Source organism: Nipponia nippon, unplaced genomic scaffold (assembly GCF_047370975.1).
Source record: "Nipponia nippon isolate SJK-2023a ecotype South Korea unplaced genomic scaffold, ASM4737097v1 scaffold_6, whole genome shotgun sequence".
NCBI classification, from domain to species: domain Eukaryota; kingdom Metazoa; phylum Chordata; class Aves; order Pelecaniformes; family Threskiornithidae; genus Nipponia; species Nipponia nippon.
In genome coordinates this window covers 65,179,780-65,206,691 of record NW_028262380.1, presented here as the reverse complement: position 1 = coordinate 65,206,691, position 26,912 = coordinate 65,179,780, and the positions used below count along the sequence as shown (strand labels likewise).

The 26,912-nt window shown below is 41.7% G+C and overlaps 3 protein-coding genes across 16 annotated transcripts in view; 1 reads left to right on the top strand and 2 right to left on the bottom strand.

Moving 5' to 3' along the window:
- Positions 1-16,451, bottom strand: part of LOC104014885 (glycerol-3-phosphate acyltransferase 3) — a 29,860-nt gene extending 13,409 nt beyond the window's left edge. For 2 of the 11 annotated variants that reach the window (XR_015699515.1, XM_087735715.1), the window contains exons 1-4: positions 10,495-10,772; positions 3,220-3,292; positions 1,335-1,623; positions 91-165 (exon numbers count right to left, since the gene is read on the bottom strand). Coding sequence is in view for 10 of the 11 variants with exons in the window: in XM_087735715.1 (XP_087591841.1) it covers positions 91-165; positions 1,335-1,623; positions 3,220-3,292; positions 10,495-10,650 (593 nt within the window). In the remaining variant the exon portion in view is untranslated. Of the gene's footprint in view, positions 1-90; positions 166-1,334; positions 1,624-3,219; positions 3,293-10,494; positions 10,773-15,199; positions 15,321-15,903; positions 16,044-16,329 lie in introns of those variants that run through there. The other 9 variants (XM_087735720.1, XM_087735717.1, XM_087735718.1 and 6 more) reach the window with 9 other exon arrangements.
- MRPS18C (mitochondrial ribosomal protein S18C) lies at positions 16,364-26,867 on the bottom strand. Of its 4 annotated transcripts, none has more exons than XM_087735725.1 (6): positions 26,776-26,867; positions 26,592-26,653; positions 25,449-25,532; positions 24,952-25,009; positions 24,583-24,642; positions 16,364-16,755 (listed from the first exon to the last, which is right to left on the bottom strand). In XM_087735725.1, the coding sequence occupies exons 1-6, from the start codon at positions 26,825-26,827 to the stop codon at positions 16,364-16,366; spliced, it is 708 nt and encodes a 235-aa protein (XP_087591851.1). In that variant the 5' UTR covers positions 26,828-26,867. The 4 variants fall into 4 exon arrangements, with proteins under 4 accessions (XP_087591851.1, XP_087591854.1, XP_087591852.1 ...); XM_087735728.1 differs by lacking the exon at positions 16,364-16,755 and adding an exon at positions 20,276-20,594; XM_087735726.1 differs by lacking the exon at positions 16,364-16,755 and adding an exon at positions 24,078-24,207.
- On the top strand, positions 16,918-23,690 carry ABRAXAS1 (abraxas 1, BRCA1 A complex subunit). The gene is made up of 9 exons (XM_087735724.1): positions 16,918-17,224; positions 18,005-18,095; positions 19,458-19,494; positions 20,368-20,434; positions 21,121-21,314; positions 21,958-22,077; positions 22,396-22,480; positions 22,987-23,095; positions 23,257-23,690. Exons 1-9 carry the CDS (start codon positions 17,045-17,047, stop codon positions 23,682-23,684), a joined length of 1,311 nt encoding a protein of 436 aa, XP_087591850.1. The 5' UTR covers positions 16,918-17,044; the 3' UTR covers positions 23,685-23,690.
- Positions 26,868-26,912: the final 45 nt, after the last annotated feature.

The following is a 26,912-nucleotide window of genomic DNA, read 5'->3' as shown; positions in this document are numbered from 1 at the left end:
CACTCAAGCAGAGTTTATATTCTAACACACCAATTCAAATCCTTAAAGAAATAAAAAAAGAAATTGAAGGAGCCCTCAGCAAACACCTACCTGCCATTTGGAAACTGTCCTACTACTGTAGTGGCTGAGACCAGCAAGAGGACGCTAAAAACAACCAAGCAGACGCTGCAAAGTAAAATAATCTTAATTAAATGCTAAGAAGCAAAACTGGAAAAGCAAGCAAGAAAATATTTTATTTAACCCTTTGATCCATTTCACAATGCTTCCCTCCACCGTTAATAGCATCTAACTAGCAATACAAACCTGTTAAAGCAAACAGGATAATATAAGCACATGTTTTCACTCAATTTATACTGCACTGAGTACAAAACCTTGTGCTGCCTGGAGCCTATCTTATCTTCCAAAAAGCACCATGCCCTGATCTGAAGCTATCCCATGGTAAAGAAGCCATTGTGTCCAAAGAGGATGGCGAGTAGTGGGTAGTGTTCTTTAACACAGGTGAGATTTCTCAGTGCCAAAAGGGACTCATCATTTCATTTTTAAAAACCTAAGCAGAAATTTCAGTACCTATTTCCACTCCAAGCAGTAAACCACTATATAATCATGAAAATTAAACATCATTGGTTACTAATGGCTGAGCAAAACCAATATTGAAGCCATTTCTACATAAATGTTGTCTTCTTAAGCTGCATATCTAAGTTTATACACAGGTCTATGCGCTCTGCTATGTGATTGATTGCTATGAAATGCCTCTGTGCACTGCAGCTGTTTTAAATATACTGTCCTCCCATCAAAGGAAATTTTAAAAGTTCCTGCTCTTTACAAGAATGCATAAATATTTGTAACTGTTTGGTCAATATGATAAAGGCTGGTTTTGCTTAAAAGAAAATTTTAAAAGTCTGAAAATTTAATACATTCCAAATGGATGTGTCTTTTTTCCATCCAGCCCTGTGCTCGCTGAACATTGGCTTTGCTTCAGATCCCAAGTGTTCAGCATACAGTCTCCCTGCCTCTTAGACAGGTAGAGCCTGATCCTTTCAGTTGAAACAGCTGTTACTTTACATAACAAAGATCTCCAGATCATTTCTATAAAGTTTCACTTGATTTTAAAAACCAATTAATTACTAATAAAACATACGGAACATGGGAAATGTACATCTTCAACACCTCTTTTTTTCTTTTTTTCCTGTTAGGGATATTTCAGTTGTGATGGCATCTTGGAAAACAAAGTCATGCCAGGTTCTCCTTTCTGCACTAGTCAACAGCATATTATTTCACGTCTCTTGTAAAGAGTAACATGAAGAACAGATCCCAGCAAATTACATCTGGCTCACCGAAAAGGCATCAGGAGACAATACCGAAATAGGATCCCAATGACCCACACAGCAGTCAGTTGCCAGCTGGCATGGTGCAAGTTGGCATTGGTTCTGCTGAGGAGATTCCAGGACACCAGCTCCTCAGAGGAGAACCGTCGGGTGACTTCGTCTTCTGCAACTACCTCACAGCCCTTCTTGGAGAAGTACATAACATCAGCCAGGTGGAAGCGTCCTTGGCACTGGCCAGCAATCTCCTGTTCCATGGAGGTTTCCTCTCTCTGGATGATCCCTGCATGAGGAAATGAGTCTTCTTTCCACACAGTGGAATGGACAATATGGATTCCAAAAAGAGTAAAACACACATGCTTTTTAGAAATAGCTCTCCTCCTACTACCAGCACCATAATGGCATCGTTATGCCTCATTTACATACTGGCATTTAGTTCCACAAGTTACTTCTCTAATCCTATGCCATATAGCACCACTAAATTGTTGAAGAAAGGAGAAAAGCATTCAGAGCAAGCTGCAAATAAAACCTTGAGCACAACACCTACTTCATTTTCATTTACCAAACAACATATGTACATACACCTAGAAATGTCAACAGTGCATTGCCAAGATTGCAGACCCCTCCTGGCACCTTGACTCAAATTCAGGCAGTGTTTGTATAGTTGTTGTTCTTGCTCCTGTTGAGTAGTTTTACTTTTCCCCAGCTGTAACACCTTCCTCTGGTATTTTTTTCTCAGAGCCTTCTCTCTTCCCCCATCCCTTCTCCTTTAAGAGTCACTTCACTACCAAGAAACTTCACAGTGTCTAGATTTTTCCCTGGAGATATACATAGTGTAACACAGCAGCATTGTGCAGGAAGGATGACAAAACATTCATGCTCCGTATCGGTAAAATTATGCCTCGTAGGGTGGCCACACAGCAAGTCTCAGCGATGTTTGCTGAGGTCACTCTGAGACCAGATTCTTATCTGGCTGATTACAGTGACTAAAATTGTGTTGATTCATACCAGCTAACACTTGACTTTTTTGTTTGCCTTTTTATTGGGGGAGGGGGGAAGAGGGTATTGGATGACATTAACTATGCATTATTCAAAATACATTTACTTTATCTTAATCAACATACTACCCCCGATCAGAGTCAGAAAAAAAAAAAAACTTTCCTCCAGCTGCACTTCAGTCAAACCTTCAACATCCAGGAAATCATCAGACCTGACATTCATTAGCTGACTAACCAAGCAGTCTATGTGACTAATGACTAAAAATGGCACTACAAGTGAAAGGATTATGATGAGAACTTAATCCAGTCCCCTTCGGTCAAAGAAGAAAGGAAAGATAGTTGAGAAGAGAAAAAAAAAAAATTTACTCTTTCAGGTTTTATCTCCATGCCTAGAGAAGAGTGCAGACCGTAACCGTGATCTGTGGGATAGTGCAGCTCCTTTACTTGAGAGACCCTGGCTTTTTGCGTGCTAGGAGTTACAAGAAGCAAGAGAGAATCCATACAGAGCAATATCAAGGGCAAAGAATACTCATTCATCCTAATCTTGTAAAGAGAGAGCTGACGGAGTCAGAAAGTACAAAATACTCATGAAAAGGGGGACCGCTTCCCAAATGCTTATCAGCAATGTCTTTCTATACTCACACTAGTTTTTAACACCTTTTGTTCAGAAGACTCAATCATTCACAGATTATCTTGCTTATAACACACATAAGATCTCTTTTGTAGGTTTGTAACTTCAGCAGTTATTTGCCCAAACTCCATTTTGGCCATTCTAGTTTTCTTACTTAGCATCAGATGTAATTTATGTTTCTGTTTACTCTTTTTCTAGGTAAAATATTAAAATAGTTTCCTTTTTACAAGACAAATAGTGCTGTGTCACCTTCATTCAGATATCTTACCAGTGGAGATTAAATTTTCAAGTGCCAGCAACTTCTGCTTTTTTACTCCCTCCTCAATCTGCAGGGTGGCCCACTGTCCCAAAACAAGAAAAGTAGATGTTGATGGTTTTCATTTCATCATTTCCAGGCATTCTGTAATTACCTTAGGTGAATTGTCTTTTTTATTGAAGCCAGGTCTTAGATTTTCATTTTTCAAATTCAGCCTGAAGGCCATCCTGCATGCCTCCTGTTTCATTTGTTACATAGATTACCTTTTGCCATTTTCAGGAAAAATTGTTTGGCTCAAACGTCTTTTCAGGACACAGGCAGTTGATTTTTTCCTGGGGCCCCACAAATTACTGAGCTACCTAAGAGACTCTATGAGGTCCATGGGTCCAAAACTCTCTCTTCCCCAGTTAGCTTCAGGCAACAAAATGATGCAAAATACTATCACTGACATTAGAGACATGCTGGAAAAATAGATCTAAAAATGGATTTTAAAGAATAAAAGAGATTACCTCAGTTTTAGGGCGTTCATGCAGTTTCTGTTAACAGAAAACAGAGGAGGGACCATATCCGTAGTATTTCTGAAGTAGTAGTTTTGGTAATGAGCTTTCACCCTTCCCCATCTTTACCTTTTTCAGTTAAAGCAAGTTTCTCCTCCCTGTGCAGTGCAGCATAAAACTCCTCCATTAGCAAAATCAAATATACCAATATACCTTATTTTTGAAGTTTTCATAGTTTTGAATGCTTTCATCATACACATATAGACATATAAATAGTAGCTCTTGTGAGTACTAGATCTTCCCGTATTTATGTCAAGACACCTGCCCTAACAAAGGACACAGGATGCTTGCATGGAGGCTCTTCTCATTAATAAGTAATCAATGACCTGCTCAACTTACGTCCTCACCAGCTGTTAAGACTTCCCACCTAAAACAGATCAGGATACATCCTTCTGCTTCAGGATGAACTCTTGCTGAACAGTTTATTTGCCTCTTACTAACATGCACAGCCATTTAAGTCATCATGAAGCTTGATCTCAAATAGCGTTCACCACGTTACAACGTGTTGCATGTGCCAACAACATTGACTAGCTTTTTGCCATCCTTAAGTTTTGCGTGCTCTCTACCAGCTGCTTCTGTAGCTATTGAAGCTTAAGTCAGTAACAAAAAAGGGACACTTTATCAGGGCATAATGAGGATATTTTAGTTACCCTTAGTTGACTTTTTTTTTTTTTTACCAGCCATCTTAAAAAAAAAAAAAAGAAAAAAGAGAAAGCAGAAGCAGTGATGTGGTATTTTAAACTCCATGCAAACCATCTGTTATAACACCATAAAAACAAAACAAAACAAACCACGAACAAACAAAAAACAGACCTTCACCTTGTCTATACTTTCCAGTTATTCCATAGGAAAGGTAAACTGATAAAGCACCTGTCTCAATCTTTTGCAACACATAGAGAGTCACTCAGAATTGGGGAGCCAAGGGGTGTCATGAAAACAGCAGCCCACAGACTGAGAAATGAAAGAATATATGGCACAGGAACAAGAATGTTGCAAAAGAGTAAAGGCAGACATGTGGCAAACTTAACCTCTGTATCATGTACTGCTGGTCCTCACCCCTTCCTCAATATCCTTTAGGATAGTGGTATGGCATGAGGGAGGAAAAAAAATAAAAATCACCTAGCTTGGCAAATAAAGCCCTTTGCCTTACTCGCTGCTTTCCTGTCTACCACCCTTATCCTGCCCATCATGGTCCTCCTACGTGAACAGGCACCTGCCGGTTGGCAAGCACTGCCAGAAATGAGCTTGCTCATACTGTCCTGAAGGATTTGGAATACCTCAAGGAGGCTGGCTTTTGAATCCCAGGTAGAAAAAGGGAAAAGCACTGACCAAGCTGACAAAAATATGTTAACTAATTCCAATGAGCAAGAAAAGTCAAAACCAACAAAAATTTATAAAGTTTACTAGTAAAGTATAAAGTCCTGCCTCATAGCTCAGAGAAACAGTGGGACAAAAGTGGCAGCCTGCAATTAAATAGTCAGTCAAGGCTACAAAGGCAGAGGACATGGCAGATGAGGAAGAGCTTTCAGAAGGTGAACAGTTACACAGGGCTTGTTAGCTTGGAAAAGAGCTGGCTGAGCTGGCGTGTGACAGAGGTTTACAAAGTCTGGACTGGCACAGAGCAGGTGCATAAGGAACAGTTACCTATTTTCTAACACAAGAGCTGGGGAGCATCGTAGGAAAATGTTGGGCAGAGTGTATGAGCAAGAAAAAGGTAATATATTTCCACAAAAACACAGTTGTGTAGATCATTGTCCAGGACATATTGCCAAAGATCTTCTGAAATGGGAGCAGTTACATAAAAACACAGATGAAAAACATCATGGGACACAAAACTCTCCTAACTCATGAATCGGCATGGGAGGCGAAGCAACAAGCAGCTGGGAGGGTACTCCTGGATATATGGCCATACAATCACCCAGCTCTTCGGCTTTTCATCAAGCAATTGAGTTGACGCCTGTCAAAGCCAGGCTATCTCTCTGGGTCAAACCCTGGACTGACCTAGCAGAGTAGTTTCTATGTTGTTCTGCATTCGGTGACACCTGTACATTTAATTTGTTTTTAAAATATGAAATAAGGCTTTGTGATTGCCTTTCGTTTGCACAGTATTGAGACAGAGCTGTCACGCTGGTCTTTGTTGCAACACAGTAATGAAAGGACATTTTAAATACCTTACAAAAACAGAGGTGTTGCAACTAACACAGAATTTAAGTGTTAAATGGAGCAACTTCATTCCTAAGTTTGCTGAGTGAATGAGAACTCCAGTGCTGTTCTTTCCTCCCTCCCATTTCTGAAGTGATGAGGACACAAGGAGTCCAAACATCCAGCGGGTGATCCCAGCTGGAATACTGAAGACTTGACAGCTTAACTCCAACAGCCCATTTGTTTGAGGCTTCCTATAATTACATTCTAAACAAAATAAGGGTGCCTAATACTTCATTACATTAATTACTTTCTTTATAGTACATGACATGAAAAGCTATACAATATGGAACGTTCATTTTTTAAAATCTCACTTCTTGTGGTTTTTCCTCCTTTTTTCCTTTTAAGTGCAGTTTGGTGTGTTGTTCGGTACTCCATTTATCCATACTGTGCAATAATTCATTTTTGCCTCTCTTCCTCTACATTCCCATATTTTATTACCTCTTCTCCCGTGTTCTCAAAAAAGGTTCTCCTAATCACTCATTACACTGGCTTTTTTCAATTCTCTTCTTGGCTTTGTTCTTATGTGTGACAAAGGCCTTGGGGCAATTACTCCATGTAAAGTCTTCCAATCTAATTACAAAGAGAACGTCAGTAGGTTTTTAGTGCAAGGTAAAATCACCATCTAAGGTCAAGCACGTATGACTTTTCATCCAACAGTCCTTTCTGTCTGGCCTCGTTTCCCCTTTCATGTCCCAGCCAAGAACCCAGATCAAATGATCTGCACGTTACGTAGCAGGTCTGAGAGGACGTGCAAGCAGTGACTGTCCACAATCAGACACTGAAAAGCACTCACAAATCTCCTGGCTGCTCTAGTGAGGGCAGATGAAATAGGTTGAGAAAGGTCCCAAACAAATGTTTGGGATAAAAGCACGAGTATCATTTGTTTCCTGATGCAGTGGCTAGCTCAGGATAACCATGTATTTGAAAGCACAGCAGTGAGCTTCCTCCACTAGCTTAAGTGTCTGCAACATCTGTCCATACTCCAGTGGGAGTTTACAACATATTAGCTACCTCAATGTGCAAGTGAGCTATCAATTCAAAGAATATCCACAATTATTAGCTGGCTGATATCTTTCCGACACATGAGTATTTCTCAGGAAACAATACTCCAATTTCATACAGAAGCTCAGACCTCATAAAATTCCAGAAGATTCTTGGCAAATGGAGCTACAGGTGTTTAACATGTTTATTAGACTCTCCACAGGACTGCAAGAGCATGGTGTAGATTTCATTCTAGCAAATGCATTTTCTTTTGCAGCTGCAACACTAAAGAGCTGGAATAATGTCCCTTTGCTAGCACCATCATTTCCACCAAACCCCATTACAGACAAGCAAATACAAAGCTTAGAGAAAACACATTATTTCACAAATAAAAGCTTACAAGCATATGGAATAAATAACCCTACTGGAAACCAAACCAAATTCGTCATCATCATTTCCAGAAATATTTTAAGGATAAATGAATAGTAATTATGGGCTAACAGTTATGCAACTGAGAAATTACTGTCTTGGAGATCTTTTACTATTATACTATCCATATGTCCTGAAAAACAAAACAAAACCAAACAAAAAAACCACACCACGAACAAAAACAATCACCCCCCAAATTTTCAAACCTTGAATCTTGCTTTTGTAAAAAGGTTTGTTTTGTTTCTAAAAAACAAGTATCTATATTCCTTGATGGAGAAGCAGCAAAGGGTACAAATTCTTTCCATACAGAGATTACACCTTGCTCATTTGTTCCAGTCACTGTTCATGCTGCTAAAACACTTCAGTGAAGTCAGGAAATCAAAATTACTTACCTCATCATATGCCACCATTACTCATTGCTTAGTCTGATCTGCATAGATCTGATCTGCATAGAGCTGCAAACTTGGGCTTTATCCTAAAACACCTAGAGCTGCCAGAAAATTCAGTAAGGGCTACAGATATGCTTTCTTTGAAAACACAACTTTGAAAAAAATATCTTTTGCCTTTGAAGTCCTTCATTTCAGTCTCTCCTCTTATTTCTCTCAAATTAACAAAACATGGAGGAAAATAAAACATGCTTTCCCTCTGCCTCCCAATTTGCATAGTCATTTACAGGTGTAAGAAGCAAATATAAAGTGTTCTCAGGTGAGGAGTTTTCTATTAATTTTGCTGCTCTACATAACTGACTAAATCAAATGCAACACAGCAGAGAATCCAGTCATAGTGCTCAAGGTTGGATTTTTGGTGAAATATCAACCAGTTGTTTGGTACTTCCTAGAGCGCTGCTATTCCTGCAATGTGGTCAGTAGTGTGCTAATACATGACTAAGCATCTGCTCTTAGTGTTTTCAGCATAGCTATCCGGCAAGGCATCCTATTTCACCATTCAGGCTAACAACAGGAATCAGGGATGGTGTTTGTGCATTACTCCATTAGCAAGATCTCAGGTAGATAATGTCACAACTAGAAACAAGTAGACATGTCACTAGGCTATCAATGTCAAGTCATTCATTTCTTGAACAAAGGGCGCATATAAGCCTGCTTTAAAGCTAACTGTATCCCAACCAGCAATTTCAGCCATATTCTGGTGAATGAGCCCCAGAACTTGAAAAATAGGTCCAGCAATTGTATGCACAAGCTTTAAGCCCGCATTTCCCAGCCCTACCCTTACTTCTGAAGGGCCAAGTGGGCCACAGAACAAGCAAAGGGAGCCTAACATTCCCTCCATCCTCTCTCCCTCCCATTTCCCACCAAGATAGCTCTTAGTTGCTCTTTTGGCACAATGAGAAGCATTTGAACAACACTTCAAAGAAAACAGCTGAAATTACTCACAAGATGAAAACAGAGGAAACTCCTGGTTTTGCCCACAGGACAGTTAGGGGCCAACTTTCAACTAAAGAACAAAACAATCCAGCCTGAACTGCAGTACCTGGAGCTGTGCTCTTCCTGTTAGTAGCTGCTGTGGCAATGGGGAACTAGACATAAAAAGCTGTATCTGATCATGTAACAATTAACTTAATTACTAATTTTTTGATAAATTAATCCTCCACATTCCAAACATAAAATTATCATGCTCGTAACCTGTTACAAAAACTGTGGAAAGCAAAACATTTAAGGCACTTTTCCAGAAAGAAGTGCCTTCCTACATAAAGCACCCACTGAGTGGGTCAAATGTCCTTCAAAGTTGGGAAATGCATAGCAGAAAAAGAATACAGAAATTATTTTAATGTCTGTCAACTGCAGCAGCAAAGCTGTCCAAAGACCACCTCAGGTTTGTGTTTGATACGAGAGAGCCTGATGAAATCAATTTCAAGTGCCACAAGCCTCTTACTCAGGGTACCAGTAAGAATTTAATTAGCATACCACTGGCTGATAAAAAAAAAAAAAAAGTATCACATATAAAAGCCAATATTACATATAGCCACTGCAGGCAGTCATTTCCCATTGACACCAGTATCTGAAAAAAACAAGTAACACCTAAAGTTTGCAGTCATGTGCACAACGCTAAACGACGTTCATACAGCTGAAGACAGTCCCTGCCCAAGAGCTCTTAATCAGTATTAAAAAAAAAAAACAACAACAAAAGAAGACAGAATTATAAGACAGAAATGAGACAGAATTGGCAAGGTAAGATGGTCATGATATTAACAGTACCACATTGTTACAGCCATGTTCTACTGCACAAATAGATGGCTCTAACAGCTTAATAATAGCAATAGTAACAAAACTGGTAATAAGTTTTCTGCCACAAGCAGAAAGTATATTCATGAAAAGCAGGTTTATGCCAGAAAGACAAAGTTAATCTACTGGAAAACGGAAATGCTTCACTGTTCAATATGATAAATTCACAGCACCTACTTTTGGCCACTGATGGATATGAAAAGTCAGACTTGAAAAATTAAATGCAATTCTGGCTTATTAAAAGCCCCAGAAAACTTTTACTGATATCAGCAGAATCGGGATCTTAGCCATGACCTGTTCATCTCTAGAAAAATTACACTTTTAGAAGGTTGCATGAATTCCTCAAGTCTCGTACAGCAGAACTTGTGACTGCTGGATCCCCCAGATTTATAACTGGAAGAAGCAAACACACACAGTCAGTATTCTTACCTAGAACAGTACTCATTAATACCACGTAATTCAAATAATCCAAATAAAACCATTGAAATTTATGTACATCTAAAACACATGCTCTTGTTACTTACCAACTCCCACAAACTAATATATATTTTTATTTATATTTGAATTGCCATGAATACAGCATGAAGTATTCTAACCAGCCTAAACTAGAAGCAATATATCATGGAATCTCTACTTTAGCCCAAGAAAACCTCAAACCATTACCAGATTATAACCCAGCACATAACTAGATATCATTAAAGACACCATTCAAAAGAACTATCATGTAAGTTAAAGCTGCAAACAACACATCCAAGTTAATGGAATTCTTTCTGCTGACTTTTATGGCATCTGTATCAAATGTACAGATTTTAATTTTTTTAATTAAACCTGTCCTGTAGCAAACCCATACCTTTTTAAGCCAATTCTCAACTTACCTCTAACATTTTTATTACAATTTTCACATAGAAATGAGAAATCCCCAATGACACTCTAAACATCGAAGGCAACAAAACTAACACCACAAACAAAATCGTCCAGATAAACAAAATCTTGCCCTCTTCAAGGCCATGGCCCTCCCTATCTTTTTCCATGCTTGCTCCGTCAAAACGCCAACCTGCTGCCTTTCTGAGAATATAAGCTCATCTGCAGTGGAGAATCCAGCAAGCTTCAAGAGACAGAGGCAAATAAAAATTACACGTTCTAAGAGCCAAAGCTATCCCTAGGAGAAGGCTGCTCTCAATGATAATGCAATTTCTACCCCTTGTCCCGCCCTAACTCCACCCATTTCCTTCTAATTGATAAGCATTTACTCACCAGATATAATACCAGAGAGAAGAAAGAAAAAACATAAGTAATAGTATACGTAAGGTAATAAGATGCTGCCCAATAAGGAAACTTGTTGAGGTATCAACTAGTTTTCACAAGGTGTCCCACCAATAAATTACAATACAGAACCAAGTAGGTGTGGTTTCCAGACTGCCTAAAATCTCTTCTAAAACTCATTTAATACACATGAAGAACTTCTCCAACTGGCATTTGCTCAATTAGTGACTTTTTTTAGTCAGACTTTCTACTTCATGGTGAAATGACTGCCTCGTTTTGGTATTTGACCAAAGGAACCAAACTGAAGCTTGAGGTGCAACTCGGGATTTTTTATTTTATTTTATTTTCTAATAACACCTGTGAAATGGAGATGCAAATTTCAGCAGGCAGGAACTGACAATACAATAAAACCTGCTCCCTCCACTGCTCTACAAGAAATTAGCCAAGCTGTATTATAGGGTTACAAAATGCACTGTGGTGAAGTAACAAGTCACCTGCCTTTGCATCTATTCGACTACAGAATTTAAATACAACAGAAAAGCAGGTTTCTCCTTCTATCCTATCAAATTCCAATAATTTAATTCAGTATTTTTTAGGAAAGACCCAGTTGAGCCCGTTACACCGACCCCTCTCCTGCCTTTTTGTATGCATCACAGAAGAAACAACCTAAGAGGAGCTCAGCAGCTGCTCATTTACAACCTTATCAGCAAATAAATTAACTAACCTTGGTGGAATGAGCATTTAGAGCATAGCTTCCAAGATAGTAATATGCTGGTCCACAAAAGATCTTTCATTTGCACGTGCTGACATTAGCGTGTTTGTCTAAAGGTGGGGCTGTCCTAAAATCCCCGTCCCCATGTACCATTGTTTGGTCTGTGTTGTGGAGCAGCCTCGGTAGATGCAAACTGGATTCCTTAGAAATGAAAGCAGATCCAAAGATCCTCTGTAGAAAGTGCACCCAATACTCTCCAGTCAGTAACAGAAGCACAGATATCAGAGTAGGCTGCACCACCACTAAGTCCTCTAGTTTATACCATACGCCAAGGCACCAACAAGCAGGCTCTTGACACGTTACAAGCTCACGTGATACCATGACATGCTTCTTGTGCCATATCATGAATCAAGTAGCTTTTGTACTTTCAGATTTGCTTTGTAACTACATCGCATCTTCTTCAGCCATCTAACTTTTCTTTTGCACCTTTTCATTATTTATCTGCTTTACCTTCTCTCCCCTTGCTGGCCTCTCTCTCAGCCCTTCTGTGTCTTCTACAAAACCTCGCTGGTTTGTTTTTTAATTCTTTCTGCCTTCGCATTGCTCTTTCTCTCAATGGCAACCTCAAGCGCCTCACTCTCCCATTACACCGCTGCTGCCAGGCAAACCATTACCCACTACTTCTCACCTGCCTCACCAAAAGGCTCTAGTTCTAGGCTTCATTGTTTGTAAAACAGCTTCGCTCACTCATTTCTGTTTAGCTACCATTCCTTACGTTCTCATTTCTGGTCTCTTCCTTGAGTGGCTTGCCCTGCTAGCACAGGTTCCCTAAGGTGGCATATGGCAGGGAGCTGGATGAGCGGGTGTTGATCCTCTGGCACAACGCAGTGCATCTCTGGATAGCTACCTTCAGCCTTGGCACAGGGGATCGGTATGCATGTTATCTGGGTGCTAAAAACTTTGTGGGTGGGAGGGTGGAGGTAGTTTCTGGGACCTGATTTGAGGCAGGAAAGGTGGGCGAAATGAAGTATTGATAGCACACCAGGAAGTAACAGGAAGGTGTGGTGACTCTCTTAATGGAATGCCTCACCAATAAGTCTAGGCACACAAGAGAGGGATCATTTCTTAAAAGGAGAGAGCGAAAGACAGACTTCCCTACCCCAGCGGTGGGGAGAAGAGGTTTCCTCTCTTGAATGAGGGAGAATCGTTTTCCCTCCTCCGAGACCTTATCATTTGCACTGCCTGTCTGACCCTTACAAAGTTATAGTCCCTCCCACAGGAGCACAGACCCTGTAATTCTTCCCTGCCACCTTCTAAAAAAAACAGAGAGTAAGCAAACCCCTCCCATGCTCTCCCTTCCATCATGCTGAATGATGGGACTGGAGCCCTTTGTCAGCTATAATTTTCCCTTGCAAACCACTCAGTCCAAGACATATCAAGTTTCCTGAGGGCTGCTGAGATACCTGTCACAGGCATATCCAAAAAAAAGCAGAACAGGTTTGGAGGGGGAACAAATAAAACAGAGAGGCTTTGGCAGTCTATTGCTTTTCACCCAACACGTCACATTTGCCACACAGCAAAAGACAACTACTACACCCGTTCCACTCGGTTTGCTCCTGGACATACAGCACTGCAACAACCCACTACAGCGACAGCATCACCTTGAATTCATGGGCCAGCCTGGGAGCCCCAGCCCCTTGCAGGGTTGTGAAAGAGGAGGCCATAGGGACGGCATTCCCACATGAAGTGAAAGAAGATGAAGAGTTGCTAGTAGCCTCTCTACTGAGGCGGTCAAACTGTCTAGCCCAAAGGCACTACGAGATCCATATGGGCGGGTGTCTTCTTATCTTTATTCTTTGCTTTATCTGCTTTGTACCTCCTGAAATCAGGCAAAACATTTCAGTGTTCTTACTGTTCTATTGCAAGCCTTTAATGTCACATGGTTTGGAGGGTTAAAAAACAAAACAAAACAAAACAAAAAAAACCCAAACACCAAAACCAACCAAACTGAGAATGACACCAAAATCAAGAAGAGCTTCTACATCTACCTATTAACAGTATGGAATAAAAATTCTAATGCAATGGAAAATTGTCCCAAAAAGCACTAAAGAATGAGATTCAGTACTGGAATTGGTCCAAGCATGACCGAGGAGTTCAGTCTTGGTTAATTTTCTGCCAGAAGTGGGTGGCAAAGCTTCCAAAGCATCTTTCTGTTCTTGGGATCATGAGTGTGGAAACAACTGAGATACGGTGGTCAAAGCATTCTGTCTGAGGCAAATGACAGTAGGCTCCATCACTATCAATCATGGTCAATCTTCTATCAGTTGATCTTTTTACAGTAAATATACAGGGTATATTCTTTACCTGTTTTGAGCTGCAACATGATCAAAAGCTGCTTGCATCTAGAAGTACACCCTAACATTGTCATTAGGCACATAAAGTTGTTATTATTGCTAAAATTGTTCCTCTGACTGTCGGTCTAGGGCTCCCTGGAGTTTCTAGGCAAGTTTTGCCATGCTGCAAAGACAGCAAAGCAGACTGATCAACTTAGAAAAGCCCTGTAAGTCAATGACACAAAGTCAAGAGAGCAAACCTGGGCTGATTTCCCAGCATCTCCTAACACCCAGGGGTACCGGGATTATGTTTTGCAGGATAAGAAAGTCTTTCAAACAGGACTGACCAGAGCATCCTGCACTCCAGTAATTCTGATGTGTGTACTCACACATGAAAACTACTAAAAAACCTGCTACATGAAAACTGGTCTTTTTCAATTAAACTTTTACCAGCTATAACAAAAAAACCCACTCTTTTGGTTTTTGCTTATGTCTTCTCAATCTTTCAACCTCACATTTGGCAAACTCCTCACCTGATTGCTACTCATGAGTGAAATAATCGCTGGTAGTTTTGTTTCGATTGTTATCAAGACTGAGGTTCATGCTTCACTTGTGAAAAATCCTCCAAAAGGCCAGAATAACCTTAAAGATCACCTATTCCATGGTAAGCAGTGTCAGGTGCAGTATTTATTTATGGAAACCACACTGTCTTCACGCACTACAGTGCAAATATCCACTCCTCTGCATTCACACTCTAACTGATCTATGTCTGCTGCTCTTTAGGTCTGCGTGGATCCCATCCAGGCCACTAAACAGATCTGTGTTTATATCTGACTGCAGTAAGATTGTGCTATTTATTTATCATCCACAGTTGAATTATGAAAACATTGAAGAAGTATGTTTAAGTATTGTATCACTCATTAGGATGACTGTAACACATTTAGCTGTGACCGCACAAGCATTATTGTTTCCACACAAGATAAATGCAACAATTACAGAACCTTATTTATCATACCCTGTAGCTTACAACAGGCTTGTGTCTTTGTATCACAAAAGTGGGAAGTCCACTACATGTTCTGACCACATTTGTTTGCCTCAGCAATGTACAGATACCCATCAGATGTGTAGGCATTACATGACTGTCAATACATCTCTCATATAGTCAATATAAATCTTGTATATGCTTTGTGTGTCATCGATGCCAAATGCAATAGAATAATTCGTCAATGCCCAACATTTATTGCATTGATTAAACGCATAAAATTTTCTCACAGCTCTGGATTAGGAGTGACTGCAGTCACAGCACAGGGTCCTTTGGGGCGATTTCTGAAAAATGTCAGCATTCATGTCTGCTTTCATCATTTTCTCCACAAATGGCTATGGAAGCTGGTCACATCCATCTGTTCTCGTTGCTTCCACTGTGGCAATGTGGTCCATAATGGCACCACTTGTTGCAATGTATCACTTCAGTTGTGTTGTACTTATTACCCATTTGTTTAATACCATGTGGCCTGCATTGAAAGAAATGCATACTAGCTCTTTCGCATTAATCTTGTCAATCATTCTGTATTATCTGGAGACTCATTACCCAGAGATGTCATTCAGAGATCTAGATCATTTATGAGTGTGTTGAGAAATAAAAGTCTTAGCTAGTCCCTCTCTCCACTGTGACAACAGGTTAAGAATCACAACAATTTTCCTCTTCTAAATATTGGCACCATTCACATATATTTTAAATAATACTTAAGGAATTTTATTTAAATGTAAATATACCAGAACTAACCATCCTCCTTCTAAATCCTGCCAACAAGTTTTAAGGGAAAAGAAATTGCACTAAAAAGGTTAATTTTATATGCAACCTAAAAATAGGTGTGTGAGACCCCAAAATTGTGGAAGCACTTCTTGAAAGACCACAGGAGCATACATCCTATTTCAAGAGTCAGGAAATGAAAGTCTAAGGCTAAGACTATGCTTACCTATAGGCCTGGTGAGGGATGAAATCAAACATTTGCTACCCTGAAGTGACGGAGAAAAACTCCTGCTGCCTTTAGACCAGATCTCTGATCACGTTTCAAAGAATGCTGTCACTTTTAACTCTCCCTTCCTGCAATTTTTTTCTAGAGCTTTCTTCTGGCTGATATTGTCAGGAACACCTGCTAGAATGTGAAAAAAAACACGCTACTACAAATATTAAAGAGAAATAAAATGTGACTACTGAAAAAAGACGAAACATACGTTCTGCAGAGTCTATATCTTAGGAAGAAGTGGTACAATTTATGGCTGTCAGATCATTGTTTAGCATTATCATTTTGTTACTTCCTTATCACAATTTATTAGGTTATTAACTCAGAAGATTCTCACCACGATCCTGAACAGTACAGTGCACCTCCAGACATACTTACAGCTGCATGTCCTGTTTCAAAAGGTACAGCCTTGTTATAGATAGGAGCTCAGCCAGCAGCATGCCTTTTCGTATTGCAGGCTGGCATGACACAATCCTCCCACTCCGAGGACATGAATACAGCTCTCTCCACCCACACTCCCAGCTGGATGATGTGGGCCAGGCAGCTCTGTTGAAATGCTGTTTTGATGCTTTACTAAAGCTCTTAGCACAGGTTGATGAGGCGCAGATCCCGACTTTCGGCCTGGAGCTGCATCAGGTCCCAGAGCTTGCAGGCAGGAGGCCGGCAGGCATCGCTGAGGCCAGGACACCTCACCTTGCCCTGGGTAACAGGCCCTGGCTGCTGCACCTGCACTCCTTCGCTCCAGAAGCCAGCCCCGAGATGCGGGGTCCTGAACAGCCTTCCTAGATGGGAGCATTGTTTCACCTTAAGGGTAAAAACAAAGCAGGAATTTAGACTGAAGAACTACACCATTTAAGGCAAACCGAAAGGGCTGGTTTTGCAGTGAGCCCCGCCAGGCGGGAGGAGGCCGGCAGAGCGAGGGAGGACCGAAGCGGGCGCGGAGGAGGCGCGGGCGGAGGCAGCGCGGGGAGGGCAGGCGGCGGAGCGGAGCGGAGCGGAGCGGAGCGGCGCGGAGCGAGCGGCCCGGGACAGGCCGCTGCCGGGGCCTCGCACGCCGCCGCCTCCCTCCCGCGCTGCTCCCTCACGGGACGGGATGTGCCCCGCCGGGCCCTGCCCTGCCCTGCCCTGCCGCCGGCGTCCGCTGGGGGCTCCCGCCGCCGCGGCGCGGCCCGCCATTGTAGGGGGCATGGAGGGCGAGAGCACGTCGGCCCTGCTCTCGGGCTTCGTCTTCGGCGCCCTCGCCTTCCAGCACCTCAGCACCGACTCGGACACGGTGGGTGCCGCGGGCCCCGCCGCCGGGAGGGGACGGGGCGGGGCGGGGGACGGGACGGGACGGGACGGGACGGGAGATGGCGGGCGGGCGGGCGGGCGGGGGGGACGGCGGGGGGAGGGGGGAGGGAGGGGCGGCCGTTGGTCGCGCGGGCAGCCCGCTGCCGCCATGGCGGAGGCCGCCGCCGGGCCTCCCCCGTCCCCGTCCGGAGGGCGCGCTGCCTGCCGCCGCAGGCCCGCCGGCACCCCGCTCCGGGGAGGGCCCCGCTCCGTGCTGTGCTGGAGCACGGCTGTGCAGCGAATGCCCTCCCCGCTGCAATGGAGGTTGCTTTCCGTGCTGACTAATGCCGGGAAATTGTCTTTTTTCCCCCTTCTAAAACGAGGCGGCGGGGGCCACCGGCCGCCTGGCGTGGCGGCAGCAGCGCCGTGCCCGCCAAGGACCGGCCGACGTGCTGGTCAGGCTTTCTGGCCTAAGGCTTGGAGGTGGGCATCACCTGTACAGCCGCACACTGTTCACTTGTGAATGAAAACACGAGGAATGGAAAACAGCTGAATACACGTTCCAACTTTTTTTTTTTCTTAAATACAGGCAGGTACTGAAAAATGAGTCAGAACCTATACTGTTTAAAAAAACAAACAAACAAACAAACAAACAAAAAACCCCAGTTGACTTTGACAGCTTTTTTCCTCTCCTGAAGACAGTGTTTACACTGTTAATATTAGACAAAGTCCTGTTCAATGCTACTGTTAACATTAACCTTTTTTTTTCTCTCCCCGGATAAAGGAAGGTTTTCTCCTTGGAGATGTGAAAGGTGAAGCCAAGAACAGCATTACTGACTCACAAATGGATGATGTTGAAGTTGTTTATACAATCGGTTAGTCTGTCCACATTTTTAATACCACGCTTGGTTTCAGGCAATATATGACTGCTCACAGTTTTGAATGAGGGCAGTCAACACTTTACAGCAAGATCGGAGCTGCTAGATCCTGGAGTCCACGTTGACATAAAAAAAACACATGGAAGCGTTATTTTGTAACATTTTAATTGCTAAAAAAATTACAATTTTACTGTAGGAATTTAATAATTTAACAGAAATACTAGTTCTTAGTTCCTTGAACAGCTCCTCTTTGCCAAATATCTTGTCACATTAAAGGTAATTTGGGGCTTAGACTCCTCCTTTGTCTTGGCCACATCACAAATTCTCCTGGACTACAGTTGCCCTGGAAAAACTTGGCCTGTTTCAGTGATGTGAACTGTAATGTGTTAGCATCCGTTACCTGATTTGGAGCTTGTAAGATACTGTGTATGAAGGCTGCAAACTATTTATGTATTTCATTGAGCAGATACCAGATGTATTTTTCTGTATTTTTCTTCATGGGATTGGAGTGGATGTGCATTTTATACTAGTCCTTAAAACATACGTATGCATGTGCATGCATGCACATTTAACTCCATTCCTTTAAAATGCAGTTATATGAAGAGAAAGAGAACACGGTAATGTGCCTTCTTTCTAATCTTCCTGAAAATATGGTAAGGAGAAATTGCATCCCATTTTCTAGTTTTATTCTAGGATACAATTAAGGTATCCACTCCACCGAGTCTCACAGCGGAACCAGAAACGTGGGGAATTTTTTGTGGCAGCATTGATCAAGTTACCCAGAGTCTCACGATCACATTCTTATAGGCTCTAAAGTTTGAGGGTTTTTTTTGTTAACTTGTGAAAATGAAAGTAGTAGAGAATTTAGGAAAAGAAGAAGATTTAGAATGCCATTAGATCACCTACTGTTTTTTTTTTCCTGGTAGTCAGTCTTCCAGTTATCATCTACCCTATGGGTTTCTGTTCTCCAGCCTCATCTTTCTTACCAGCAGCATCCGTGCCTTGCTGCAGAGTAACTCAAATCTTTCACATTACATACTACTGCTGTACTCAGCAGAAGGGAGGGAAAAATAAAGTGCCAGATTTGATTTTTCACTTGACAAAACAGAAAAATGTATAAAAAATACAGTTTATGCAAATGGTTCCCTTTACATTTGAAAAAATGAATTAGAATCATTTTTAAAAAATATTTCATTTCTTAACCTTATTTAATTAGATGTTAATGCATTTGATTTTAAGAAATTATATTATGTAGAATTCTTTCTTGGTTCTTCTACCAGTTTAATTCTGATCATAGCATACAGAAGAATATACATCTTCAACTGATGAACCCAGAATAATATTACCTTCTCTTTCCAGATATACAGAAGCATATTCCATGCTACCAGTTGTTCAGGTAAGAATCTTAAGTAAACAGATACGGAAAAGTTAAAGTTCACCCTGACTTGAATTCTTCAAGAGTTAAACATATATTACATTACTGAGAAAATCACCCAGCTGTAACTACAGTAGCCACATCAACCCCTTGGCTGACAGATGCAAAATGCCTTATGTTATTCCTATTTTGGTTCTTTATGCCCTTTTTTGGTGTTTGTCTATGCATACAGAAATAGAGATACGGCATACTGCACCTTCTGGTGAGCTATGATACCATATAAACTACAGAATAATGTCAAACATACTGAAAAAAAAACACATTGCTTTTCTAAAAGCACACATCCCAACCCCTCATCCTCAAAAAAAAAAAAAAAAAAAAAGAAAAAGGTAGCATCAGCCATAGGCTTCTAAGTGGGTCAGAAAAAGAAACACTTCTTAGGCCCATGGCAGAAGTAGTTTCAAGCACTAGTATTTAGAGTTGCATCATAGATGGGAACACAGCTGTGCAGGTTTGCACCCCTATAAGGGGAGAATAACAACACAATTTCCTTCTCAAATCTTTCTGAAAATTAATAAACCCAGATGTTATTAGAAAGGCATTTCATATCAAATTGAAGGCATCTTACTATTTTGTAGTTGAGAGAACCTTTAACTTGTGTCCCCGTAGCACAGATGCCAGAACAGCATCTGGGCTGTACAAGACCACCTACATAGCTATTTGAGTAGTGAAATTAACTGTGCTGCCCTAGCAGAGAAGCTGTATCAGCCTATTTTTATACTTACCGGGGGGGGGGGGAAGCTATTCAAGTGATATGACTGCCAGACTGCTAGGGAATAATTATTTCTACAGCAGCATTTTTTTTTTCCTCTAATTGTCCTAATTTTCTTCTAGCTTTTATAATTCTGCAGGAGAACTGAATGAACTTGCTCTGAAGAAAATACTATCCGGCTGTAAGAAGGTATTTTATTTCCAAACCTAAACCACACCAAGGGGCTTGCTCAGATTTTGGGGGCTGTTCTGGATACCTCTTGTACCAAGCTTTTTTTCCTCTCCTTTTTTTAAATCTTGTATCTAGTCCCTCATACTGCTGGTCAAGGCAGCTGCATCATCTTTTCCCCCTGAAAGAACAGTTTAGATTATTTTTGACTAGGGTTTGCCTACGTATGTGTCACAACTTTATTTTTTCTTATTCATTTCTCAAGCAAACAGTTCAAATATCTCAGAGGAATTCTACTGATTTCTAGCTTAAGATCAGTTGAGGTCAGCTCACTCAAGTGGCTAAGCGCCACTTGACCAAAACAATTTACAGTCTTCTCCACAGAAGAAAGTTTCACAAAGGGAAAGTAGAAGCTGGAAAGAGACAAACAGCAAAACAGCAGAACCAAGTTTGCAGAGTTTCAGTTTGAGCACAAGCTCAGAAAACAGGCCAGTTCAACACACGGTTTTGAAGGAAAGAGAGAAGTTGTCATACTGGAATTAGGCCTGGATGCTTTAAGGGTTTCAAGTTAACTAACTGCTTGAATACGTACACATCGCCAAACAATTCCGATTCATGGCTTTGTACCGAATCCTCTAACTTGCTTCAGTATGGCACACAGGGACAGCGTGATTCAACAGTAATAATGAATTTTCTTCTGCCTACAGAGTGTAATAGGATGGTACAAATTCAGACGTAACACAGACCAGACCATGACATTCCGGGAAAGACTTCTTCATAAGAATTTACAGTCACACCTATCGAATCAGGGCCTTGTATTCCTTTTGTTAACCTCTAGCGTGATGACAGAAAGTTGTTCTACTTACAGACTGGAACACGCCTTACATCGGCCGCAAGAAGGGTAATTGTTTTGTTCTCCAGTTTTAGTAAAGCAGTAGCAGAGCATGTGCTGTAACTTGGAACAGTTTGGTTTTTTCTTTGTTGCAACTGAATTATTGTTAACACTGTTTATTTTACCCTTGAAACTTACACATTAAATAAGATTATTCCTTCTATTGCTGGAGCCCAGTTGAAATCTTACCTTGGAGTTCTGTTCAGGGATTTGCCTTTATAACTATCTGTAGCACCAGCATCCACAGGCAGACACTGTCAGTTCATTTATGCACATAAGGTGTTCTTGATCAATTTGGTTTTGCATGTAGGACTTCAACTACGCATGGTGTTCACCTTCATTGAAATATTTAAATCGGTGATAATTTTCAGTTATCTTTGGAGACATGCTGCCCATGGGCTAGGCTTAACAAGCAAGTATTGCATTACTGTGTGACTCATACCCAGAAACGGGGAAAAAACGAGAGGCATTGCTCAGAGTCTTGTTGCTCACGCAGTTTGCCTTTAGCCATAAGTGTGATGCGATACATTTAGCAAGAACTAACTATACTGTAAACCTCCGTCTGTGATGCTTAATGGTCAAGAACGTTTAACTGTCAAAGAGAGGCCTTTGGATGTTAATAAATCATGTTCTCATACTTCTGCTTTTTAAGTCTTTTCCAGAAAGTTCCTTTGGTGGTTACCAACTTGGGTATGGCAGAACAGCAAGGTTACAGAACAGTGTCTGGTTCCTGCGTATCTTCTGGTTTTGTGAGAGCAGTAAGACAACACAGGTACAATATATGACGTATTTACTGATAGCTGTAGCTTTCAGTTAAAGTAAGTATAGTTATCTTTCTATAGAAGTATTATTTTAAGTGCTTTTGCAAATGCTACAGCCATACCTGCCTGCTTGTTGACCCATTTCCTGCAATTATTTACCTTTCCAAGGTACTTGGAAATTAGTTAACTCCCATGCTTTGCCATGAGAGCAGCTGTCTGTCTCAACATAGGCAACTAGTGTTGAGGCTCAATGTGCTTCTCTGTTCATTATAGCTCCTACTAAGTGAGCACTGGGATCATTAACTTGCAGTTATATTCTTGGTCCACAGGTCAGAATTCTTCTATGAAGATGGATCCTTACAAGAGGTTCATAAGATAAATGAGATGTATGCCACCTTGCAGGAGGAACTGAAGGTAAATCAGGCATACCTGCTGATAGGGTTACTTTCAGCAGCACTGCAAAACCAAGTCAAGCAAACGGTACACCATCTTGCGCTAAATGACAAACAAAGCTGTGTCTTGGAAGCGCATATTGAAAGATCAGGGAGTTCCATTTACTGTTAGTAGCTGTACACTAAGTTCTCAAAGTTGAAGACTTAAGTCTCCATTTGATCAAAAGTACACTGGTAAATCCTCAAGTCCACTGATAATCCTCTTGTGAGAGCTTACTTTGAAGGAGCACTATCTGTAGTTTGTCAGAGCTCCTTTGCTTAGATGGGAACAAGTAAAACATCTTGCACCTCATTCAACACAAGGTTTAAGTTACCATTGCTCAAATCCACCTCAAGCTCATTACGTAAGCTTTTTAATACTTTGTGTCCAACTTTTTAAATCATGAGCACCTTTAAGGATTTTGCGACAAGGTTAAAGTCAGCTTCTGTGAATACTGCTAATTCCATCAAATGCTCTTTTCCTTGCAGGAAATATGCTCTACAGTAGAAGCCAGTGAACGATCTGTAGAGAAACTCTTAGCAGAGGTGAGGCAATTAAAAGAAGAAATAAAGAGGAAAAAGCAACGAAGTTGTTCAGGTAAGTTAAATAAATGCAACGCCAGTCTTAGTAAGACTTCCAAAGTTGATTCGATCGGCAGAAGCCCAAAACACTTCTGAACCTGAGGCAGCCAAAACAGTAGTGGTAGAAGTGTGCAAGAGGAACTGCAGCTCTAGCCTTTTTTTTTTTTTTCCTTCCAGGAGAAGACAGAGGCTACCCAGAAGAGCCAAAGGAGAACGTTCTCCTTTGTCAGGCACTGCAAACATTTTTCCCCAATTCTGGACTTCAGACATGTGTTGTTTCCTTCAAAGGCCGACAGATGTCCACGAACTGCTGTAACATTGACCATAATATTAATGTCGTGGACAAACTGACTCTCATGGTAGAGGAAAGAGACTTCAGTGAAGCTGAAACAAGACACCTAACCAAGCGTAAACTCAGAGGGACCACAACAGGATCAAAGTCATTCAAGAAATCCAGATCACTGCAGCTTCACCAAAAATTACTTCGAGACCAAGAGGACAGTGACCAGGAAAGGAAGCTTACACTGAGTAGCACTGAAACTGATGAGGACGTGTTGGAAAAAAACAGAGACACAAATGAATACCCACACTCTCCTACTTTCTGATCTGTTAACGATTTGTCCAGATGACTTTGAACCAAAAGCTACTGCCAGTTTATTCAAGTGACATATCAATTTCTAGCACTGCAGGAATAAAAAACAGTGCATTTTTGCAAGATGTACAGGTTTGTTTCCCCCCCCCCCAATGGATGAATCCTGTCTGGCATAGAGACAAATGCAGAAGACATTCCCTCATTTTGCCTTCCAGAGTTAAAATCTGTATTCGCTCTCTCAGGGTTTAAAGACTATGCTAGCAGGATGTTAGCAGCCATATAACCGTGTCACATAATGCCTCAGAGTAATACAACTTCAAGCTGCTGTTGAAGAAGCAGTACTACCCTTCCCTCAGCAGAAGCTGAGGCAGGGAGCATCAAATGAACACAGGTAACATGCTTAACAGAATTAGCTGTGTACATAAATTGCCACAATTTAAATACCTTAATTTATCCTTAGCTCTCCACTACTTGCTTATTTTTTTCCCCCTTCCAATCCAGCAAGGGAAAAACAGCCACCTGAACTTCAGCAAGACCTGCGAGCAGAGGAAGTGGTCCATACAGTTGCCAATTTCCACTGTCAGTCTCATCTTTTGTATTTCCTTCAGACAATTTTAGAGACTTGACACTTCATAAAAAAGCAACTGACATCCACCCTTCAGTCAGTGATGCATTATGGTAGCCAAGCACATTTCCAGTAAACAAGTATATAAACATGAAAAGTAGTTTTATTGTTTATTTCTGTATAGTATATTACTCTGGATACTTGACATTACATATCTTGGGGTCTGTGAGAAATGATGGGTTCTTAAACATAACTGGCATAAATCCTGTAAAAAGATAAGATGGAGGGGTTTTTTAATAGGAAAGTAGGCTTGACTGACAAAACTCAAAAGCATAATCATACTTACCAAGTACATGAGCTCTTTTAATGGCTTTTGTAACTTCCTTCTGCTTCTTGTTGCACAAGCCTAAAGCATCAACAATAACCAAACCATTACTTTAAAGGCTGAAAGTGGTATTACTGACAATTCCCTCTAGCTTTGTCTAAGTCTTCCTAGAAAAAAAATGCATGTCTGCTTATACTGTTAAATACCAAAAACATACTTAAGGGCTATTTTCATTCTTTGATGAAAGCTACTAAGTGAGAATACTGCTATTAAAAAAATGTATAGAGTTGGCAATAGTTACTTTTGGAAAGATAGATGATATGCCATTACCTGGAGTCACAAGAACATTAATATTAACCAGCAAATTATTTAATTTAATACTTCACATACCTGTTATATGCCTGCCGTAAATGCAGCCAGTATGCGGAGAAACAAACTGGGAAAGAAGCTATTCAAAATTAAAAAATCCAAAGTGAGTTTAAGAATTTTTTTTAGAGATCTTTAGTTTACTACTTGCATTCTATTTATTTTTTAGTCTGTTTTTACAAAACTCATTTCTACCTAGAGACAAGAAAGGGTATAGCTTGGAGTTAGACAGTATTTTATATACCGTAATATTTAAACTACATGACAGCAGAATTAGAATTAAGGACTCTCTTTGCTAAATAGCAAAGTTGTAACACCTGCACATAGGACTAGCAGATTGAACAGCTTACCACAACTACATTATTTGACCCTTACCTGCACACATTCTTACTCTTTACATTTTAAACGCCTACACATATGAATGAATTTTTCATTTTTTTTTATCCTTGTGGACTTCCTACACACATTTAAAAATAGTAAACCAGTTACCTTCATCTAAGGACAGGAATTTTCAAGCTCACCTGCACATTCTTGTAGTCCACATTTATTCCACACAAGATGCATTTTTTAGGAGGCTCTTTATAGGGGTTCTCCATTTGTATGGGCTGAAATTAGAGAATTATTAACATCTGTAAGCTTCACAAGAAAATATGGAACTTTTGTTATTGTTATCCTTTGGGCAAAACATGCCTTGAAACCAACAGAGGTCTTTAGCACATGGTTGAAGTTTTTCAATAACTTTCTTATCTCTATTTCCCTAACACACTGATCAGTACCTAACCACGTAAAAGGCTTCTCACAGCTGCACAGCCTTTTATAACTTAGCGATAATGACGATGTAACAAGTCAGTTACAGCAATCAATAAGATAGTGCTTTTCACCCTTTACTTAGAAGGCAGTATCTACAGAAGCTGGTAGGAAGGTAGTTCTGTCTGGTAAGCCGCGAGAGACTTTTTTGAAAGTAACGTCAAAGCCTGAGGGAGCTCCTGTCTGCTCACACACTTTAACAGAGCAATTCCCAAATATGTCCCAATCCCCAAAAGGCTCCTTAAGCTTCAGAACACGCCCAGAGCTGAATCCGTGCACGGTATGGGTGAGACTGCCCGGGGAAGCGGTACAATCACAGTCACCGAGGTATTCGGAAAACGCGTGGATGTGGTGCTTAGGGACATGGTTTAGAGGTGGACCTGGCAGTTGGGTTAACAGGTTGGATTCGATGATCTCAGAGGTCCTTTCCAACCTTAGCGATTCTATGAAAGGAGAAATTTTGGTTTTGCAGACACAGGTAGAATTTGGGCAGAGAAAGAATATTTCTAAAAGTTTTTGCTTGTACCTGACAACACATTTATATGATGTAACAACCACACCTAGTGCGTTCTCTGAAGCTTTTTTCTCAGCAGGAGACCAGCCAGCACTGCCGAAGGCTTTGCTCCCCACGCCAGTGACGGGGGCCGCTGGTTCAAGCGACCGCAGTTAACGACGCGGGCCCACAGAGCAGTGGCGCCGGAACGCCCGCGGCGGATGCCCTCCCTCGGCGCTGCCGCCCGCCCCGCCCCGCCCCGCGCCGCCCAAACAGCTTTTTTAGGAGCCCGAGCTACGCGGAGACCACAGCGAGGAGCCGCTCCTGCCGAGGGCGGCAGCGGCCCGGGAGCGCGGGGCCTCACCTGGTCGGGCCGGCCGGGCTGCTGACCGTGCTGCAGGCGGCGCGGCCGCTCCCACGGCGCCACTGCAAGGGAAAGAGCGAGAGGGTTAGCGGCGGCGCGGCGGGAGAGGCGGGCGGGCGCCCCGACGCCCCGCGCGTCCCCACCGCGCCCGAAGGGGAGAAGCGAGGAAGCGGGGGGAGCGCACCGGGCACCAGCCGCCGCCAGGGGCTCCGCACCGCCGCCGCCCGCGCCGCCATGTTGCCCCCTGCCGCGCACCGCCCACAAAGAACGCCACTTCCGCCGGTACGTCACCCACCCCGCCGCCGCACAAAGGCGGCTCGC

Bases quoted from the DNA above. Each gene is read 5' to 3' on its own strand.
- MRPS18C (XM_087735725.1), bottom strand. From the start codon at position 26,827: ATGGCGGCGCGGGCGGCGGCGGTGCGGAGCCCCTGGCGGCGGCTGGTG. The intron at 25,533-26,591 runs GTGAGGCCCCGC...CTCTAATTTCAG, and splicing joins AGCCCGGCCGGCCCGACCAG to CCCATACAAATGGAGAACCC. The intron at 24,643-24,951 runs GTATGTGAAGTA...TTGATGCTTTAG, and splicing joins TTACGGCAGGCATATAACAG to GCTTGTGCAACAAGAAGCAG.
- ABRAXAS1 (XM_087735724.1), top strand. From the start codon at position 17,045: ATGTGCCCCGCCGGGCCCTGCCCTGCCCTGCCCTGCCGCCGGCGTCCG. The intron at 18,096-19,457 runs GTTAGTCTGTCC...TTCTCTTTCCAG, and splicing joins TGAAGTTGTTTATACAATCG to ATATACAGAAGCATATTCCA. The intron at 22,481-22,986 runs GTAAATCAGGCA...TTTTCCTTGCAG, and splicing joins CCTTGCAGGAGGAACTGAAG to GAAATATGCTCTACAGTAGA.